We start from the raw sequence: 22,672 nt of genomic DNA, 5'->3' as shown, positions 1-22,672 counted from the left end.
CTTCAGGATACAGTCTAGGTGACTGGAAAACCTCTGGCTTGTCCTCTCTAGTCTGATCTCTATGAGGCTGAGATCCTGCTGTCACTGGCTTTAGCTGCAAGCAGGTGTCTAGCACAGCTGCTTTTTCTGGTGGAAACCAATGCAAAAAGTGCTGCCTCTAGCTAGAAGAAATGACCTGGTGGAGAACTAACAGTGCTGTGGGAATAAGACGTAGGCATCTGTTTGTTCTGGTAGTGAGTGTTAGTATTTTTACCAGTGTGTGGTAGGTTCAAGATGACAAATGCTTCTCCAGTGCTCTCTGTGGAGAGTTTTTGTTTCGCTCTCAGCTGATTTTCCAGAGAAAATGGAGTTTCTTCCTTTCCTGGATTCATCTAGAGGTGCTTCCTTGACCTAGGATCTCTGTAATGCCACTGATGCCTGTCCCTCTGCAAGACTTCATCCCCGCTGCAAAGCAGTGGTTACAGTCAGGAGTCTGATCTCAGGACAGAAATAAGGGAGCATCCTTCTAAAAAATGTGACTGCTGTGGATATGGACACAATCCTCAAAAAAAAGGGCCAAATTCTGCCCTCTGATGTTTTCTTTGTCCCTGAATGTTGATAGCAACTGCGTGTGTCTGTGATACAGTCACAGGTGGGGTGTGAGACACTCTGAATTTTTTCAGACACCAGACCTGGAGCTGCTTGAACAGAGATTCTGGGCCAGACACTAGGATTATTGCTTAGTCCTCTTTTGGGTAACTCAAATCAAGGGGAGTTTGACTGAAAAAGAGTAAATGAAAGGTGAATGGCTATTTATTGCTGGGGTCAGTGGTCAGATAAGCTTATTCTCCCTGCAGCTGAGAGGGATTTGCTCTGTATTATGTTAGTCTTTTGGCAGCGCTTGCATACTAAGGAAGATATAAGTGCTCTGTAGAGAGAAGGATTGTCAGGAGATGTTATAAGGAAAAAGAATCAGTGTGATGCAGAAGCAGCAGCAAAATGGTGAGGCGTAGGATTTGATGTGTTACATACAGTGTGGTGCAACAGCCTTCCGGAGATCTGGGTGATGCATCAGTGCCCTGGGACATGCTATATCCAGAAAGAGAAACAGTGGAATATTGACCAAAGTGAAGTAAAGAGCAGGAAAAAGTAAAGTAGTAGTAAAGTAAAAGCCCAGCTGCTTTTTATTTCACACTAAAGCAGAAATACCTGCCAGGAAAAAAAAAAAAAAAAAAAGGTGAATCTAGAAAAAGAACAGGTTTGGCTAAATACTCAACATCAGCAGCAAAACAGATAGTCTCTGTGGTAGAGTTCTGGGAGAGCTGGCACTTAAAATTGCAAGTCTTCTAGCAAGTTAGGGCAGTACTGTGTCACTGGAGAGCATAGACCTGTCTTTAAGAAAGGCAACTGAGGAACCCTGGTAATCTGATTTCAGTCATTTGACGAGCATTAGCATAAGCTGAAGGAGAAAATAATTGCACTTGTTGCAAGTGATTGGGGGGAAAGGAGTATGGGATGGAGAAAGGGGATATGGCTACAGCAGGAAGCATTGCACCGTGCTGATCTAATATGTCGATGTACAAGTGGAAATGAAGTGGGTTGGAGTCCCACAGCCTGCAGTTGCATGAACCCGTCATTATCGCTGAAGGGTCACAGATGTGAGTTGTTCGTGCGTCTGTAGTGACTGGTCTGGCGGTGCTGACTTGCAACCATTAACACAAGAGCCTGCTGACACTTCCAGGCACCCCTTCTCTGATGAAAAGGCTGCTGCTAGGGTGTCCCCAGAGGGGGATTACTCATGGACAATCACTCAGAGTAGTTTTGCCAAGAGGTATTACCCTACATATACCCATACATACCCATACAAGGTGATCCACCTTGCCACTTCCCACTACCGTACGCTTCTGCCTCACCCTGGGTCTCTCAGTGACAGAAGTTCTTCTACCCGAAGTATCAGAGGAATTATAGGGTGAGGGAGGTTTGGCCATATACTGCTCTTCCCTGTTAAAATAATGGTCAAAAGCTAAAATTTTCTCTATTGTGTGGAGAGTAGGCGCTTCCTGAAACAGAGGAATTTACAAGCACCAGTTATACAAACCAGCCATCACAGCCTGATGCTGAGGCTGGGTCCAGGGTGGTTTTTGCCCATCATTAGTGAATCAGGAAGGAGCTCTCCTGCTTGATAGGGCTCACTGCCCTGAACATCTGGCACATGGTGGTAAAGCAGCCAAGTGAGGACAAAGGTTTCGCCAGGAATTGGCAGCTCACAAGCTTCCTTCTTATGGTAATGAGCCTACGGATGCTTCCAGCAGGAATCTCTTCAGCCTTTACCAGGAGGAGTCACTTGTGCAGTAAGTGCCTGCGGCACCTTGAAGCTCTCTTTGATAGTGAAAGTCATAGGAGCGAGTGAGCACCTGCCTGCAAGTGAGGCCAAGTTTGGTTGCCTGTCCCTTGCAGGGGCATGCCTCTGACAACTTGCACACAGCAGCGATGCCATCTGAAAAGCAGTCATCCTCAAGCAGATGTTGAGACCCCACCAGTGGGCACGACATCGTGCCTCCTCGTTCATCACAGCGTGTGGCTGCTGCTTGTGGAGATCTTGTGGGATGTGACAGCAGTGGAGACTGGATTTTTTTTTAACCTTTTATTTGGGAGCTACATTTCTGCTTTAAGTTAACAGGTTACTTCTAGTCCTGCTAAAATGTATGTTACGATACCTTCCTGCCTTGATCAGCTTGTGTTACTGTGCTAGAGCTAAGCCCAAGCTGCTGCCAGAGCCCTCACTGCCTGCTGAACTTTTGTTTAGTGCTTCTCTTCTTCATTACTTAGTGGCCTTGTCACGCTGCGTGTTTGCTAGGGCAGACTGTGAACGTCACAGTCTCGTAGTACTCTGCGGATTCCTCAGATTCTGAAATAGTCTTGCCTGGGGGCTGTCTTGCATCACTGAAAAAAAAAAAAAAAAAAAGTGGAGCCACCATGCTCCTCCTGTCAGCTTGCGGAATATTGTGAGGCTGCCCAACCTCAAGTAAAGCTTCAGCCACATGCATGTATTTCCAGCTTGGTTGGAACTTCAACCCAGCATGTGAACAGATGGTTTCTTTGCGTCTGGGCTAGGGAGGGAGAACTTGCTTTTTCCAATGCTGTCACTTGCCTTTGGTGACAAATGGAGTGGCCACTGCCACTGGCAGTTTCAGTCCAGAGTCTGCTTCTGGATTGCAAATATTTTCTTTCCCTTTCCTTCTTTCAGGGGCTTGTTGCTTTAAAATATTTTTTATACAGTTGGTCTTCTCAGTTTTTAAAGGATGTGAGAAAGACTCTTCATCTCATTTTGGTGGAGCTGTAGATCCACCGCTGTTTGTCTTAATGCATTACGAATGCAAAGCTCGGTTACAAATTTGTGATGCTCGATCCTGTGCTGAGACAGAGCTCTAGCACATCTGCTTAGAGATATGCCTGGGTAGGCATTGCCTTGTGTCCTCCTGCTCTCCTTGGGCTTGGGTGGAAGAGGACAGAAGCTGGACTTGCTGCTCCATCATAAATGAGAAGAAGCTTTTGAATTGGGAAGTCACCTTAAGGGTTTTGTCCCATTTCTTTCACAAATTTGAGTTTAAATAGCCGTTTATAACTAATCCCTTCAGAAGTATAATATGGGAAGGCATGGCTGGTGAGTAAGGCAGCCAACGTGCATAAAGGACGTGACGAGGCTTGCACTGGGGCAGAGGCAGGAAAGCCTTTTCAGTGGTGCTTGTCCTGTGGTTCTAGCACACGGTGCAAAAGACCATTTCCACGCACAGACCATGGTGGGATTTTAGGAGGAACTGATAGAGAATACCTTATCACATCATCAGGATGGTTCAGTGCCTCAGTCAAAGCAACTGAACCATTACTAAATGTTGAAGCAGAGACGATGCCTTATAATAAAGTGAAAACATGATGCAGACTCTTCTGGCTCCTGCCAAGTCTGTGACTGAGAAGAAGAGGTGGGAGAGTCTGCGTGACGTGTTCTCTGGAGTATATTCCATATTCCTTTAACAAAGAGTAGTTAGGAGTTAGTTTGCCTTTCTGGGGTGATGCTTGGGACAATGACTTTTTTTTTCCTAGGTTTTCTTCTCTCTGTGGGTGTAGAAGGCTTGTCCATACTGCCTGGGGGGTTCTGCTCCCACAGTCAGGACCTGCTCCCCCAGTGCAGTGCATTGGTGGGAATGGCCTAAGGGAACCAAGGAAGGCTTGCATATGAAAAAAAATCCTTCTCTATGACTGGCCTAGGAAATCTGAGCCATTTCCAAAAGTAAGGAGAAGTATGAACACTGGTGCCCTATGAGAGAAGGTGAGCCAGGTTTTTTTTCCAGTCGTGGTTAGAAGAGAGGCTGGAAAATATATAGGTATGCTATAGAAAATCTTGTCCCTGCTGACCATAAGAGGGAGAAGACCTTAGTTCTGTATTGTATAGTTTTTAACAAGCTTTCAGGTAGCACTGTGATGAGGACCATACAGAAACCTCAGGAGACAAATGACCCAGTTTGCAACATGGGCCCTGGGGGAGACTTCCTGGCCAGATTCCCAAAGAAGGTTGCTGGTATGGAAAGTGCAGGTTGGAGCCTGCCCTTCATACATACCTGCATACAACAGGCGTAATAAGATTAGGCAGGTCACTACATAGCTGAGAGCGGTTCCCACCCAGGCATACTTAGTGCGTCTGTAAGTACACCGTCGAGCATCCACTGGTGGCAGGGACTGCTCTGATGCCATTGCAGTGTGCCGCCTTAGTGTTCAATATTATCAGATGGATGCATGCTGGACAGTAATACTTTTCCACCTGGATTGGATAGTCATCAATATCCACAAGTCTGTAGCCACATTCACCTAAGCTTCTGGGACAGATGAAGAAAATAAAAAATAGCCATAAGTACACTATTTTCTGGATGAAAACATTCCATCAAATGTATGCAAAAGGTATCAAAAGTATGCAAAGTATCTATATTTGTAGGAATAACATAATTGATGACCCCAATTTTAGACAATTTCACCATAAAATTCAAATAAAAATTGTTGATTTGCCTGTCCCTGCAGTCATTCCCGCACCATGCATGGTTTATGTCCTTTTAGGTTTTTTGTCCCTTGCTTTGCTTGCTATTACCCAATCCAGACTTCCTGGAACTATACTTCCTATTAAAAGATGAGAAGCATTTACTCATGCTGCACTTCTGTAGTCCTTAAAGAACCTTTATCCCACATACACCAAGACAGCATCATCTTCATTTCTGGCTCAGTAATGTGCCATGGAAATCAGAGAGCTCTGGTTGGATTCTTGTACTTCTTTAGCTCCTTTTTCCTCACATCATTCTTCGATAAAGGGACCCAAGCAGAATTTACCCCCTGAAAAGACTGAATCATTGCCTCACCATCCCGCTTTATCCCGAGACAATTTCTTCCTAAAATGGTCATCTTCTAATCTCTTCTCATGTCTGCTGCCATCCAACTGTAACAGTCGCTGTCCTTTCCTAGATATTTGATCATTCCTTCCTTCTTCATTCATGCCTCAGGCAAAGTCAAAAAAAGATGGATAATTTAAAGAGTTTTTCCACATCTCTTTTGAAAAGCTAACATGAGTGAGGGCCAAAGACATGTAGATGTGGCACTGAAGGACGTGGTTTAGTGGTGGACTTGGCAATGTTGGGTTAATGGTTGGACTCGATGATCTTAAAGGTCTTTTCCAACCTAAATGAGTCTATGAAGACGTAGCACAACTGTCTTGAAAAAGCATCAGGAGGGTGCTCATACTGTACTCGCCCTCTTTGGCAGGCTCTGGCAATGTGCAGACATCAATATTGTGCAAGTCCAGGTAGGTGCATTTCAAGGTTATAGTGCATGTAAACTCAGGTTATACTGATTAACTGCAGTGATCAAAGATAAACTTGGAATATCTGAGGGAACGTAAAGAAAGTCATTTCGAATCTGATGCTGATCTTAATAAAACACACAATTCCATGAACAGCAGAGCTAATTAAATTGTGTGATGCCTGTGGATTTATGTCCTGCTCCCTCGTGCCTCCATTTTGCACCGCAGTACTCTCAGATTTCCCCCAAATCATAAATACCCAGTGTGCTCTGTCCTCCCTTTTATCCCTCGCTACTGCCTGGTGGTTGCATGCTGGCCAAGACGTGCGTGTTCACTGGCCCATACGTATGTGATTGGGCACCTGGCAGACCAAATGAGCAAGTGTGTGCTGAGCTCACACGGCATCATCTCCACCTGGCCTCACGTGCAGGTACGTGGGTGTCTCTTTCATCCAGACATACATGGCTTTACCACCCGTGCAGCCAGTGCCTGCTAAGGATATCGCGTTGCCCACGTGTGCGGCAGATGTTCCTCCATACTGGAGCAGAGCTTTGCAAATCCAACACATGGAAGAAGTCAGAGAACATCGTCAACAGCGAAACTGAGACGTCACCCAAAGGGTATCAGCTATTCATGCAAGTGTTAGTAGAATAAAGATGTTCTGTGTTAACACTTCAGTAAAGAACTACAAGAATCATTTGAAGTCTGCAAAGCCTCTCTTAGTCTAAGAGATTTGAGTTCAATTTATTTAGCTTATGCATGAGCTTTTGGGGAGATTTACTTGTAGTGCCTCTCTATCTACCTCGAGGGAACATTTTTCTCAGAAGACTTTTTAATTTAGTAGGAAGGAGCATATCTGAAGCTAGGCAAACAACCAAAAAAGGCAGCACATTTATATCAGTATAATTATTATTGCTACATCTGCCCTACAGGCTTGATCAATTTTCTCTTGAAGTCTTAAAATCGAGACTGGATATCTTAGTAAAGTTCTGCTCAAGCAGTGTGAGAGTAAAGGACCGGAAGGAGTTGTTGCTGATGGAGGGGGCACTGCCCCCTGCTATGCAGGACATCAAGGAGGATCCTTCTTGGCCTTTCAAGCAGTGCTGATAAGAAATAGCAGAATGTTGTGGCTAGGAGCTGAAGCTAGATAAATTCAGCCTGGACAGATGTCATTTCCTGGAAATATGTGCTTATAATACTTAAATGGCATACTTGCAGAGATGAACGCTGACTGCTGACACCTTCTTCTGAAATACAGACTTGATCCAGAATCTGGGAGAATTCTGTTTCCTGGGAGTAGCCAGGACAGGGCTGCACTCGTGTTGACTTCTCGCCATCCTGTTCTGTGCCTCTGGGAACGCCTGTCCTTCCTTCCTCTGACCCGTTTGCGACTATGCAAGGAACAGGATAACTAACTAGTAATACCCTTGACAGCTTTTCATGAAAGAAAGTTATTTGCTTCATCTAGCTGTCTGCAAGGGTCACAGGATTTTATTTTTTTTTTTTTCTTCCTGGGGCACAATTAGCTAGATCTGTTTCTGCATCCCGAGGGAGAAGGCTTCGTGGAGCCTCTGAGGTGAGCAACCTCCAACATAATAAAATTCCCCAGAAGAGCCTTTCGGAAAGCATTGCAACACCACAAGATGCTGTGAGTTCACCCATGTACAGTGTGAAGCCTCACAGAGGAAGGGAAAAACACTGATCTGATTCTGTAAATAAAATCACATGCTCTCTATCAGTGGCTGAAAAGAGACTCCCCTTTCGCAGCTCCGGGAATTTTGCTATCTACATTTTTTTCTTTAAACTGAAAAAAAAAAATATGTATAAAATAGCCTGAACAGTAAATATTTATCCAAGATGTGTGGTTGTTAATATGATCCAGTCTTCAGTCATTTTGAATGGTGTCACGATGACAGATGTTAATTCAGAAAGGAATAGATTGGACAATTTATGCCTGAAACACATGTGTTCCTTGGCGGGCTCTGTGGATGACTTGCATAGTTAGAGCTGTCTGAGTAATTTGTAACGTTTTCTCTGCCTCAAAGCACCGAGGGCTCCAGGACAGGGGGTTGACCTATATCTCCAGTTTGCTGTAATAAACGTTGAGGTAACTAAACTCCCTGTGTGCTTTTATCTTCCTAAATATATCTCTCCCCCTGTGCTCCAGCTGTGTGTGGTGCTTCTGGTTCTTCCCAAGAAGAATGGCAGCTTCTTTCTGCAAGAGAGGAGGACGCTGCGGTGTGTGAATCCCTGACCACCTCCCTCTCTAGATTCAGCTTCTCTCCTGCTTCAGCACTCACAGCTATTTAATGCAAACACTTGTCCTGACAGCAGGAGTGAAAATAAGCCAAGCCAAGCCAAGTGAAGGTAGTAAGCAAGAGAGATTCTGGGACAATCTCACTTTTTTTTGGTAGTATTTTTATTCTTACAGTTACAAATTTATGGCATGTGTCTAAGGGGAGGTTTCTTTTTTTCTTAGTTAAGACCGGGTTTGTGAAAGTCTTAGTATCTTAATTTTTATCGATTTTTTAAATCAGAGACATAAAATTGAAAGAAAATGGCTAAGCTGTAGGGTGCATAAGGCTTTTGTTAGATCTACTTGGAATTTTTTTCAGCTGGTCCATCAGTTAGTTGCGTTCTGGCCATTTTCTGTGAGATGAACTGTGCCCACAACTGACAAGCAGAGAAAATACTGAGCCTGGCCCAGGCAATCAGCACTTGAATTATTTGGAAAAAAATTGTAAATGTAAATGTTCTGTTTGAATTACAGTTTATTTAAATTCTCATTGTTTAAGAATATTAAATAATATTACTTTAAAAATCTTTTTTTGTAAAACACCTATTATTAATGCAGGTCTAGAAAACAAAGTAGGGCAGGAGCTTCCTGGCATCTTCCCAGCCTCTTGTTATTTTGACCCTTCTGATTTCTCCTCCTAAAGGATACAGAATAATTTGTATATATTCTATATGAATACTCAGTGAACATCCAAATTATTTGGCTTCTCGTTTCAGCAAAGATGCCAAAATAGGAGAAGACAGATTTTCTGTGTACTCTTGCTGTAAAAACAATGTAAAAAATTTCCCTAGAGACTCACTTTAAGATAACTTCAGAAAGCGATGAGGGTTTCTAGGCCATAATTCTTCCTGTGGTGATCCTTGAGCTTTTTTTGTTGTAATGTGCCAAGAGTTTAGTCTAAATATGTGTTATTTAATGAGTTGTTTGTATTCAAACTCATGAACCAGTTCAGCTCCCTAAAAAAGACTTTGCTGATGGGTGTCCTCAGGCGCCCTGGGATGCCCTCATGCTTTGTCACCAAAGCCTGCAAAGACAGCTTTTAAATTGTTTTAATTTTTGGTTTTCTTTCATGCAGGCATACTGTTGTAAGTGGAGCAGGTAGCTGTGCTTATAGTTAGGATCACCTTATGTTTTCTGTTATAAGCAACAGGGAAAATGCTTTACCATTTTATTACACTCTCATCTTTGAGCTGATGTTTTCCATGCCCTGTGTTTGGCACAGCTGGAAAATTCAGCTAAAATAACTTAGCTGTCTCTCAGGATGAGGCTACTGAAAATCCACCATTTTATCCCTGTTTAAAAAAAACTTAAAAGAAAAAAAAATAATCTCCCACCCTATTTTGCTGAGATTCTCTAATTCTTCAGGACAGTGGCTGGGCATCGGTGAGGCTGTTACCATGGCAGCCTGCTGTGGCTCCTGCTCGAAATCCCATGGCTCGGTCCGGGTTCTGTGGAGGCTGTTAAGACTCTGGCAGCGCAGCACTGGGCATGGTCCATCCTGCCTGTGCTGCTCAGGTGCCCTCCCTGTACGGCTAGTCGGGATGCAGCATCACCAGGGATGGAAGAACCAAATAGGATTTTCCCTTCAGTGGCTTCTCCACAAAGACATCGGGCCATGGACAACAGAGCTGGGAGCAGGGAATCTCTCCCGGACTCTCGGGAATCCTCTCTCCTCCTGCCAGCCACCTGGGCAACACGAAGGAGCAGTAGCCTGGTCTGGTGCATGGCAAGAGCAGGAGTATTGGAGGCTGAAGGGTGGTGGCTACTGAAGACAGTAGAGAAAGGAAGGAAGGATTTACAACAGCCCGGAACTCCTCAAACACTTGCAGGTTTCTTAGGTGTAAATAGTTCAGGAGCCCTGTAAGAGGGTGCATTTGTTTTCCCCTCTAAGACTGATCTAGAATACAATAGCTTACCGGAGCTTGTACCTGCACTTAGGGGACTGTGCCCTGGGTTTAATTGCTCCATTTGGTGGAGTTTTTCTCGAGCTGATTTTTTTTTGGTTTTAACATATTTAGCTACCCTTTAAGACTTTTTAAAGACCTTTATGGTTATAAAAATCAAGCTGCCAGAAGTTCAGAAAAGCAAAAAAATAACATTGCGTTTTCAAAATTAATTCAGTTCTTCTGTGCAGATGTTATTCTTAATTACATAATTACATCCTGGCTCTTTTAGAACACAGCCAACTATCTTGTGGAGGGGGAAGACTGAGTTTTAGACTGATTTCTGTAATGCAAGACATTCAGCCTTGGTATGAGTAGTTGCAGAAGCTGTGTAACATGTGGACAGAAGAGAGGAGAGGAGAAAGAATGGTCTGATTACAGGCACTGAGGGTTTCTCTTGTGGAGGCGGTTTAGTCTTTGACTGACCGATGTGATGCTGGGCAAGTTAGATCAGAATTTCCCAAACACGTTTGAGCCTTGTGGGGCAGATAGGCAGGATAGCTGGGTGTTCAGCAGCAGCAGCCGTGTCAATAGAGTTGTACTGTGAGTTTAACAAATGTTCTAAAAATCCAGCTTAAGGTGTCTGAAGTAGATCATCAGGAGGCAGCGGAAACTGTGGACATTCATCTTTGTCTGGTTTCTCCCCTGTAAAATGGTGTCATGCATGCCAAATACTGCAGAGATGCTCTAAATATCTAAGTGTTGTTTGTAAAACACTTAGATATATGGTGATATAAGAAAAATCTTGTGGGAAAATTCGAAAGTCACTGTTCACAACAGAAATCCTGAGCAGAAGTTGCAGGGCAGTCCTGCTTCAGTGCTTACTAACACATGGGTTTGGCCTTTCAGCCCTGGTATTCTTTTAATAGATGTTATACGAGTATGCCATTTCATAAACTATGTCATAAAAATAATAGTGAATAAAGGGGCTATTCCCTTATGGGATTAAATACCCTGGAAGTAATGGTGATACTATAGGGCCTGTTCTTCTTTGGGATTTTTCAGAAACTGTACTACTTTAGATAATTTGCATTGAAGGATTATTATTATTATTATTATTATTTATTATTATTATCAGACAAAAACCACAATACAAGTTATCTAAATTCCATCTTTCCTAAGATATTTTAAACCAGGAATATTTCTTCAAATTTTGGTCAAAATCCAGCTTACATTTTGAACAAAAGAGTCTGTAGTACAGTCTATCCATCACCCTGTTTGGACATAGTACAAACACGTCTTCTGACACACCGTATGTGAGCTATCATTTATGTTTTGACTTGTGAAACACAGTATTCATCAGAATAATCTTCAGTGTTCTTCTGCAGCTCATCTGACGTGTTCCAAGTTCCATTTTCTTCACAGAACAATCTCTTTTTCAATGACGTTTTGTTATCTTACAACTGTGAACCATGTTTTCCTCCCAGTTACACGGATAAAACCACAGACATACATTAAAGAAAGGAATTCCTTTTCATTTACAGAATAGCATAAAAATAAATTTGCTCTCATGACTCTTTAGGGCTGGTCTTGGCCTCGTGACCTAGCCCTGTGAATCTGAAGACGACAGTTGGTATTAGACTAGCAACACAGGAGGCCCATGTCTGTCTGTACTTAGGTTAGCTGTAGCATTCAGTTGTGTAGGTCAAACGAAGTTCGAAATTCAGGAGGCCTATCTGAGCATGCTTTTCTGTTTATCTGTAATATATACTCGCAGGTGAACAGGGCAGAAGGTTCCTGCTGACAGCCATGGGAATGAGCCCATTGCTGAGTTCTGGCAAACCGATGTGTAAGGCACGAGTGCCACCCTCACATCCCGGCTGGCTTTTGTCACCGTTGAAGGTGCTGCTTTCTGAGCCAGGATCTGTGGACAGGGCGGCTTCCAGCTGCGTGTGTAGCCAGGGGGCCGTGGAGGTTACATGTCTGGCACAAAGTTTAAAGTCTGCAACTGCTTCTTGGAATGAAGTTTCCCTTCTCTTGTGGTTTTAAACCTTGTTATGAAGCCTAAAGAAACTAACTCTACCCAGTGTAGTGAAGTATTATCAACCTAACTCTACCAACAAAGAAAAATAGTCAGAATTTTGTTTTTTTTTAAAAAAAAAAGCTTGACTAGTACCATGTATCAAGGTGCTTTTATCTCTATCATACTTTGCCGCTCTTTGCTGCTGAAAGCACTAGTTAGAAAATGTATTTGGGTTTCACACTGAGAAACATTAGTAAAAGCTAAATTTGGGGGGTTACGGCCTGTCAGGAGTTCTCTTGGGTGCTGCAAGGTGTTGGGAGATGGCGAATACCGACAGGGGAATGGCCTGGGAAATCACAGCCATTTGATTTTGGACTTGGTCAGTGGGAGAGTATTCAGGGGGAAGAAACAAAAATGATAGAAGAATAAAAGTACCATATTGTTGGATAGTCCAAGAGCCGCATCTCTTTTGACAGTGGGACAAAGAGGAGATAAAGGAAAGGCTTGAGCACAATCTGCAATGTTCCTGCTTCAGGCAGAGTAAGAACTTTTCAGTGGGGTAGATAAGGGTGGAACAAGTTGACTCTAGAGCATTTCTAGACTACGGAATCTGAAGACGGGAACATTCACAATGAGTGCTGGCCGTTGGAGCTGTGTACAGAGGGTGGTGAGGGCTTCTTCATTGCTTTGAGGAAGTTGGGTAAATGTATTGGAAGTGTGGGCTAGTGGGTCTGGCAGTTGACCATCAACCCAGACTGCAGGCTCTCAGCACCTCTGGTTTTTTTTGCTAAAAATTCCTTGTTGCTTTGGTAATCGGTGCAAATGATGTAACTTCATTTATATTACCACTTGTAGAAGAGCATTTTCTAGGCCTCCATATCTACTTGACCGCTGAGAAATGCAGCATTGGCTGATAAGATGGTTGTTTTCCAGTGGAAACACACCTTCCACATCTAATCCAGTTATGCCTGAGCAGAAACCTTTCAAAAGCCTCTGCAGATGGATTGCAGCGGTTCTGCTCTACCCTGTGTTTGTGTGCCTGTGAGCGCTTGTGGATGGTGGGTATAGAATAAATGACATTACAGCCTAGGTAGGGACAGAGATCCCAGTGAACTATGTGCTCCCAGGCACAGAGTGAGGTCTTGTGACTGGTACATCATCCCCTGGCTTTTTCTTTCCTTTATGCCCTTCTTCCTCTCAGTTTCTGATGTTATCAGAGTTTGAAAGAGCAATGATCTCGGTTTACCACAGGTTCTCTCTCCAGTCTTTTCATCTTTCAGCAGCAGAGTATTGGCATACCCAGACTTTATTCAGCTTTGCGTCGCATATAGCTGGCCTTTGCGATCTCCCTGTCCCCTTCCCATCAGACTTAGAAGTCTTCCAGAGCAGTGCTGCTTGTACTCCTAAATCCAGTAGTATCACAGAGGTACGGAAGAGGCAGCATCTGTGTCATCGGGATGCAATGGCATTACCCTTCATTTTCTTAGTATATTAGAAATGTTGTTCTTCTGAGAGACTTAGCCCGCTTCTAGCTGTTTGTGTCTTCTATTGAGGTGTGCTGCTTGGCTGAGGCTCTGAGTTTCCACATTTTATTTTAGTGTATGTTGTGATTCGCTTTGGTAAATCCGAGAACAGGAGATGAAAAACTGAATGGAAACAAAAATAGTTTACAACCGGCTGTGCCTATTACCCTTCAGTATTCTGCAAGTGGACAGAATGAGGAATTACATCTGGATTGTCATCCCTGTAGCTCTTAGTTGAGCCCTGCCATTTTTTATCCATGCCTCATAACCTGCAGTCTCTGGTCCGTCATGTCTGTGCCCATCTGTTCCTGGAGTGGTGTCTCTGGAGGGGATGTTAATGCCTCTCTCCCTGGATGAGAGCTGTACGAGAGACTGGCTTGAAAGCCCAGGCCCATCTACATTCCTTCTTTTTAAATAGTCTCCTCTAAAGCCTCTAGTGATGTCGTTTACAATTGTACAATTTTGAAAACTCTCCAAGATTACCTAAAAATGACCATCGTAGACTTGCTCTTCAGTCGTGTTTTCTTGTCTTCCTCTGTGTTGCTTGTTTCTTTACATATACTATAAGCTTTTCTTGGCAGCCCTTGGCACTGTGAATGCTGATCTGTGACCGAGGCTCCAGCCGCACGGTAATACCAACAAATAACAAAGGTGGAAACTTAACACCGGGAAACACAATTTCCAGCCTGAACCCTATGGTTTCCACCTTGATGCCAGCAGGTGATGAGGTACTGCGGGAACATTGCCAAAGCAGTTTTCAGACTAATTTTCTGACTTACTGTGTTAATCAGGAAGGGAGTTACTGCATCCTCAGACCCGTAAGCACCTCGGGCTTAGTCACCTCAAACTGTGAGTCTGAGCTCCCAGATCTGGCAGGAGAAGTGCGCCTTCGCTCCGGTGCCTGCTGCTCCTCGGGTGGCTGCCTGTCTCCTCTCAGCCTAAAAAGGGACAGAGTTCCCCGACAGGAAATAATTGCTTTGGAAACCTCACCGAACATCTGTGTCCAATCAGTCTGAACATCCACACCCGGTGTAGCGCGGCCGAGCATCAGCAGTAGCGTGGAGCCTTGGAAGGGGCTGCGCTCCTGCCTCTGCCACCGACACCACAGCTCCCAGGGGGGCTGTGTCAGGGGAGCAGCCTCCTGGGGCTCGCAGTTGTGGTGGTGCTGTGCCTTGTAGCTTGCCAGTGTCAAGCTGCAGAACAAAAGCACGAGGCTCGAGATGTAGCTCAAAACTACAGGGTGTCTAGAGCCAAACCACAAGGCTGAGAATTTCACTAATCATAAGCCAGGAAAACAGTTCTTGGTTCTTTAGCCCTAAACGAGGCTTTGCCTGTTGTATAGGTGGAAGTATGAGAGCTGTCTGCTGAGGCTCCGTGTTTCTCCCTACAATTATTGTAGAAACTACAGAGGGAAAACGCACCAAAATGAAAGATTACCCCAGGTGTCCCTCAATAATCTTCAGGGGAACTGCCCAGAAGTTACAGGGAAGAACACGGAGCAAGTAGAAATGAGGCAGAAGAGAGCAACCAGAGCAATTTCAGAGCAGTGTGGTAGCTGAGGAAAATGCTTAGGGAAACAGTCTGGATGAATGACAGGAGAAGCAGGCACACAGCAGGGACCAAAGCAGGCAGGTTCTATCGCCAGGTAGCCATAGGGTCTACATTTATTTTGCAGTGGCTTTGAACTAGCTGAGAGGAGCCCAGGTATGGTCCTGGGGGTTTACTCAGCACTGGGAAAATGGGCAACTGTGATACATGTAGTTACCTCTTTCTGAGCAGCTCAAGCAACAGGCAAAGAATAAGACTCTCAAATGTTTGTAATCTTGCTTCTTTTTCTTCTCTTTAATGTTTTGTGTGTAATGTAAAAGCCACATAAAACCTACTTAAATCCTAGAACTTATGTAGAATCTCCTGTGGAGTACGAGTCCAAACAAAAGGCAGCTTTTGTCCACTTTAAATAGCTTGCAGACCTTTGGTTTGAATTGTTTGCAAAATTTAGGCAATGCCATATTTAGAGTTGCATGTGAAATCGTAATTGAACTTATAAATTTATTTTAGTTTCAAGGTCACACGCTATTTTTCCAGGGTGTGCCTGCTTAAACCCATGGTAAGATGGTTTTGCTGAATGAGTAGCTGTTCAAGATTTTTGTTTATCATCTTCACTTCTGTGAGACCTGGAGCGTGCTTAATGCAAGTGGAATCTGTGATATTTTTTTCAATTTAATTTTTTCCCCCCTCCTTCCCTGGAACTGAAAGGCCTCTGCTTTACGTGCACCCTTAGGAAATTCCAAAGGTTTAATATTTATCCAATTTTTAATGAATTTTCACAAGGAGACAAAACTCAGCTGACATTTCAAATCCCTCAAATCCCTTGGTCAAATGGATGTTGAACTTTGTTAACATTTTAAAGTTGATTTTTTTTTCTAATTTTTTTTTCAAATGGTGGGATCATTCAGTGGCTGAAAATGTTGTATTATAATGGAAAGTGTTAGACTGCTTTGACACCAAGCATTCTTTCTAATTCAACTACGATGAAAGAACATGAGCGTTAATTAGGATTTCTTTCCATTTAGGGTCCTGAAAGCACTTTGCCGTTGTCAGAATACGAACTTTAACTCACAGGATCCTTGCCCTGGTCAGCAAAAGTGTATTATGTTTGGGCAGCTTTGAGGGGGCACGTGGGATCAAAACAGGATAGCAGTGACATTTAGCTGTCTTAGATTGTTGGTTTGGACAACAGTGTGCATCCTCAGCGAGTTTGCCGTGTTCGTGACTTTCGTAGCTAGAGCCATCTACCAAAGTTTCATTCTTCAGGATCCGAAATTGAGCAGCTAGACACAACCCTGGGATTGTTCCATAAAGAAGTGTCTGTAGTGTGTTTAGCATCCCGTGGCATGAGACTTCGTGGGAGCTGTGTGCAGTACAAACAGTGTGTGAAATGTAGCAGGCATCAGCTGTGGCAGAATTAGGGTCAATAATTACAGGGGTAATCACTACTGGGCAGGGGAGGCTCCTGAGGATTTTGCAGGGGATCACCGTCATTTTCAGCAGTGCCTTGAAAGCAACTGTAAAGTCACTGTTAAGCTGCAAGCAACCCACAACTGGTGTAAATAATGACTTCCAAAGCACGTGCTTTTTATGTGGAGTGTAACGTGCTTTTTATGTGGAGTGTAACATTTGCCTCTGCTGCTTGTCGCGGAGATTCCAGGGAAGATGGCTCAGCGCTTTGAGGAGGTGCTCGGATTACCCCACCAAAGCTGTTGGTTAGCAGATTAAAATTCCTGCCATCCTCCCTGTGCCTTGCGCTGAATTTTTAACCCAAACAGAAGCGAAACATTGGAACGTAATTGTTCTGTAAGTGCTGCGAACACAGAGCCTTCGGTTATTTTGAGGGCAGTACGTGCCGTGCCCGCTCACGTCTGGACCCGCAGGAGCAATGACATGAAGTCATGCGGCCGGGAGGCATGACCCCGCTGCAGGGGGGGCTGTCTGCTGGGGCAGCAGTGTTCAAGGCCAGTGCTCTCCCGTGTTTGCAGGGTCAAGACTTTAATTAAAAAACAATCTATTGGGTAAAATAAAGGACATACTTAGCTGTTTTTTCCCTTGTACCATGAACACGCGTTCACAAGACAAGATGGCCCCTTTATGAGCTTAGAGCTTAATTCATGTAAAACCTAACAGAAGAGGATAACTCGAGGATAAAGTGGGAAGCACGTAGCTCACACTGGAAGTAGAGCTGTATGGTCATTTTTAGCTCTTTGGATGTTCTTAAAAGCATTTGCTATCCAAAGGTACGTCCCCTTGGAGGCAGGTGGGAGTCATCACAGTGTGTGCTGGAGTGCTTGAGCCGTTAACCAAACCAGCTGAAGTGCCAATGAGAGCGAAAAGATGGCACCAGGGAGGGAGTCATCCATGCTGAAGGCCAGACCTCTCAGTCTTCCTCACAGTTGTCATCCAGAGTAGCCCAAGTGCATCTGCACATGCTGCTGTCACCCCTCCAGGATACACCCCCCAACTACAGCCTTGTACTAGTGCCTTGTGGCAGTGAGCAGGGATGGTGGGAACTGCTGCCAGTAGTGCATTTAAATATTGTTAATTTTAAGAATAATAGTATATGCTATCTTTCGTATATAATTGTATTTGTTGTCTTATCTTTCCTTTCCCCCCCCCCTTTTTTTATTACCAGAGTGCCTCTGATGGCTTTTGGAAGTCAGTGGCAACCCGTGTCCCAAGAGAACCTCATGAGATACGTATCCTGAATCCCTACTTCATCCAGGAGGCAGCTTTCAGCTTCATTGGACTGCCTTTCAACAATGGCCTGATGGGCAGAGGGGTAGGTATAAAGTGAAGCAAGCAAAAGCACAGGGAAGGATGAGAGACCAAGCAGCAGAGTAGGCTTATGCTGTTCTTAGTTTCTCTTTGGGTGTCCAGTTGGACATTGAAGGGAAGGGACTTTGGCTCTGTTACGGTGTTAGCGCTCAGCCTCCCCCAGGCCAAGGCAAGATCTTTTCTTGGAACACACGGAGGATTTTGAGGGGGATCATCAACATTTCAGCAGTGCCTTGAAAGCAACAGTAAAGTTGCATCCCAGGCTTATAGTAAAAGAGGGTAAAGGTTTGGTTTATGAGGCCTTTGATAAGGAATTCTGATCTTACAGCAACAAGTTTAGATGTAAAAGTTTACAAAAGAAAACAATGCAAAACACAGTTTTATGTCATAGTTATTAACAAAATACCTTCATGGCCATTCTGGTATCTCTCACCCCCAGTGCAGCTTTTTGGAGTGTTAGTGGGGAGTAGGTGGTGACTTGGGTTTTCTGGATTATCTCAGAACCTATTTATATTTGCTCTATCTAATATATCAACCATTAGAGAAAGTATTACTTGGGTGGGTAAATTACTCATGTACCCATGTGATACAGTTCTTGATAGAGAGCACATGTGACATTTTTGGGCGCATTAGCACAGCTGACAAACCCAGAGAGAAGCACTTTTGCTGGACAAGGACTGTTTGCTCTGCCTCTGGCATTGTCCTTCCGTTGTTAGTACAGGAGATTTGCCATGTTGCAGCATGGGTTTGGACGAGACAGAATCATATCTCATTTTCTGTGTTCTAATTATATTGTGAAGTCTTGAGAAACTTTAGAGATACTTGTTTTGCGCAGGTCAGCTGGGTGGATGCCTGGACATAAGAAAGTCAGTCCTTATAATGCAGTGTGCAAGATGTGCAGACAGATTCAGCCACACAGGATAGGTCTTTTGTGAAATGCATTGCTGCATATGTGCGTACAGAAGCTGTCACAGCTTCTGGAAGCATTGGGGTTTTGCATTGTGCTCTGAAGAGATCTTACCCTAAATAATTCCTGTCAGCAAGGATGTAACTTACCTTATCTCTGCATTCTCCAGAACTTACCCTTAGAACTATGTGGTCTTGATTCGTCTTCCAGAAAATCAGGGCTGCTGCCCCAGTGAAGGACAGAAATCAAACTTTTGCCTTTATTTTCTCAAGATTTGTTTTAATTTTTAAGCACGTTATTTTAATACACAAGATATTACTGAAGCTGAGAGGAGAAGAGAGAATCCGGAAATGAAAATGCTGTGAACTAAAGTTTATGAGGTTTTGATAGGTTGTTTAGCACACATCAGATTGGGAAATGAAGGCATCTTAATTGAAACCTGATGTTTCACTCCATGAAAGTCCATTTGAGAATTTAAAAATAGTTTATGGAGCTTTAAGGCAAGCAATCTTTGCCCATGACCCCTGATAGATTGTGTAAATTGTAGTTCATTCCTTCAGATGGGGCAACAGGAGCTCTGCAGGTGCATCTGTGGGGCCAGCACGTCAGTATGCCCTGCGGTGTCTGTGCAAGGACACTCTAATAATAGTGATCCTGTCAGAGTTTAAAAACAGAGAGAGTATTTCTAGCCTGTGAGCACAAATTTTACTGCAGGTATGAGCTATGGACTGCTGTCATGGAGCTGCTGGGACTTCACGCTTTTTGAATGCTGCTGCATCAGTGCAAAGGCTCCAACAGAAGCTACTGCTGCCAGCGTAAAGAGGGAGGAAGAGTCTGAGTAGGATCCTGGTGACAGAAATTTGCTACAGGCCTTTTTCACTGAGATCTTAAATAGGAAGAGTGGAATTCAGAGCCTGTAGACCAAGAATCCAACTCTCATTAAAGATCTGAGAGAGATCCAGCAGGTTGAACGAGACAGCTAGAGCAGGGAGAATTGCCCCACAAAAGACAGTGTGACCCAGCAGCTGCGGAGCATAGCTGGTTGCGTTCAGGGTCACACTTTAGAAATGCAAGGCAGTCTGGAAAACTTTACTCCAGAAAGAAGCATATGAACATGGAAAAGGAAAATGCTGAGATCTAGTAAGCAAAAGCACAGCAAACAGTATCTGTCCCGAGTTTCTCCTGGGGAACCGGAACGGGGGTAGATTAGTGCCCCTGTGCTTGCAGTGGGCTGTGGTATGTTGGGCAGGCTACACACAGGAGGATCAAGGCTGGGGATGCCTTAGTAATCAAGGCCAACATGAAATCCTCATAAAGAGCAGTAATATTCCACTCTGCTTTGGTTCTGATGCCTAAATAAACTTCAGTGCTTCTCCTACACACCACATATGGTAACAATGTGCTACCAATTAACTTTGTAATTTGGGGGCTTTTTCAGCAAGGTTGAGAAGAGCTAGTAAAATAGTTCGGGGCTGATCTGAAAGTGTTTTTCCCAGGATTCAATAAAGGGTGAATGTAGTAACAGCCTCTGCTTTGATAATATAATTTGGGCCAGATGGTTCTGGAGGATAGTAGGGGTACCCGATGTGCATTTTGATTACACTTGTGGCATTAGTAACCAAAAGTCTGAGCAAGGAGCAAAACTGGTCACCCACAATGAACAGTGACTTCTCTCTGGGACCGGTACAGCTTTTCAGGAGTTTCCTTAGTCCATTTACTGAAGTCTTTAGAAGAGGGAGAGCTGTTTCCTACTACATGTGGACTTCTCTTTTCTTAAGATAAGCTGATGATAAAGAAAAAACTTTAGTTTAGGATCCTAGCAATGTCTGGGGAAAATTAAATGTTAACGCCTGAGGATGGTTTAGCGTAAAACAAACGACCTAGTAAAATCCTCTCTTTGATTAAAGAATCCTCTTAAGGTGTGGATGCAGGCTTGGCTGTCTTGCTAACTAAAGGTGTATGTATGTGATTTATGTTTAAGTGGAAGTTCTGTGTATACAGGTCTTTAGGGCTTGGAACCAGACATCACTGGTGTTGCAGCTGACAATTTAGGCATGCGATAACCTACATTACACTGCAGACAGCTTACTGGGGGACAAGCATGAACACTGGTTTAGAGGCATCATTGCCTGTTGCATGTACAACACTAAGGATGGTTATTGCCATGGTGCTTTTTGCTGTGTAGTGAATAGTCCTGTCGGCTCAGTAGTGGCTCAGAGCCATTGGAGCAGTGGCTTTCTGGCTCCTCTGGAAACCCTAAGCATGGTGCGAGGTGGCCAGAAGAACATTTCAGATTATACAAATTGTCAGGACTCTGATGACTCCAGTGCAGGCTGTGGTGTTGGTTTCTGTATCTCTGCTGGTGCTGTGCATCCATGGAACTGTTATGATTTAACTAGTGAGATTAAGCTCTGCTGCCCAAAACTAAACCTTTGGTTTGTTTGTGTAATGAAAATGGCTGAATCCATAGACCTCTTATTAAAGAGATAAGGCGTCCTTCCCTGGACTTCACCCAGCCTCAGCAGAAACTTAGTGAAGGAGGAGCCGGGTGCAGGAGGTGTTACGAGGCTGCGTCAGGCGCTGGGCCATGGATTAGCACCTCTGCAGAGTGCTGACAGCCCTCCTGCACCCGGGGATTAAGCTCTAATGCTGCAGTGTTAGCCCGTCCTGCCCCAGGGCTTCTCTTTGCAGTTATGCAGTTTTGACCGTAGGCAGGCAGCCTTTCTGGAGATGCCACTGGTGACCCTTTGCTCCTTAGGCAGTTTTCAGCTCCTCTAGCTGATCATAATGACCCTTTCTCTCATTAGTACTAGGTTGCCCTGGTATTAGCAAGCTTTTGGCTCCTGGGCTGTTCTTGCTGGACTCTGTGTGAAGGCCATGTCTTGGGACCTGTTGGGTCTTCATGGAGCAGAAGAGAGGTGGGGGACAGCAGGAGCCGAGCAGTCTGCTGCTCCATTCTTTCCAGTTGCATGCTGCTTCTTTTTTGGCACTCTGACAGCATCTTCTAAGGCAGGTAGAGGGACAGATAAAGGGCCGCTGCAGCTGCAGTTTGTTAAATATAGAGACTTAGTGTCGTCGTTGTGCTGTCCTGAAAAGCCAAAGCTTATCTGCTTCATGTTCAGCATGAGGTGCCAGGGAATGGACACTCAGGCAGCAGGTAAATGAATACCAGCTGCTTCTTGGTAAATGCCCAGCCACGTGCTTCTGCACATGATGCAAAGTAACAGAAGGGAGTTCACCTTTCAATGAAAGAGTAGGCCACAAACTCCCATTTAGCAAAGGGTGAAGCTTGTTGTGGTTACCACAGAGCAGCTAGTGTGTGGTGAAGTCGTATCCTTGCTTGCCCTCTGTTAAATTGTTAGGTCCTTAAGAGATGCTCGCTGCACGGCACAGGAATCTTCTCTGTGTCAAATGGTGAATCAGAGACTGTGCATCAGGTTAGATGTGGTCAGAGACACTGGTTTGGGCCGAGTTGTACAGGAGCTCAGCAGTTAGATGGCAGAATGGCAACCTGCTGGGCAGCTAGCCTGTCATGTCTCTAACAACAGGCCCTTCCCTTTTGCTCTGCTGCAGACTGCCCGTTCTGGAGGCTCTCTCCTGCTTACAGCAAGGAATGAGTAGGGGAGATGAAGGAGGAGTGTTGGAGATGCTCTGCTTTGTCTTTTGAAGCCTGGTATTGCAGCTGATTCTGTGCATGGATGGAGGTAGCTGTGGGAGCAGCACTGTGGGTTGCAAACTCCTGTGACAGGGACCACTGTAGACTGCCAGGCACTCATCTGCTCACAAGTGATGCTAAATTGCTTTTTATGCCATATTTCCCAACTTGCTAACTAGGGGAGGCAAAGAGTAGGTTTGGGGTTCTTTCATGTGAACAGAAAAGAACAAAAAGAAAA

At 44.3% G+C, this 22,672-nt stretch overlaps 1 protein-coding gene across 9 annotated transcripts in view; it reads left to right on the top strand.

Moving 5' to 3' along the window:
- The window catches only part of ST3GAL3 (ST3 beta-galactoside alpha-2,3-sialyltransferase 3), a 184,595-nt gene that overhangs the window by 137,446 nt on the left and 24,477 nt on the right, over positions 1 to 22,672 (top strand). For all 9 annotated transcript variants that reach the window (XM_080406921.1, XM_080406919.1, XM_080406920.1 and 6 more), the window contains one exon: positions 17,730 to 17,876. In XM_080406921.1, the coding sequence (XP_080263047.1) occupies positions 17,730 to 17,876 (147 nt within the window). The remainder of the gene's footprint in view (positions 1 to 17,729; positions 17,877 to 22,672) is intronic.

This window comes from Falco punctatus (assembly GCF_963210335.1).
Source record: "Falco punctatus genome assembly, chromosome: 11".
Taxonomy (NCBI): Eukaryota; Metazoa; Chordata; class Aves; order Falconiformes; family Falconidae; genus Falco; species Falco punctatus.
This window is presented reverse-complemented; position numbering and strand designations above follow the sequence as displayed.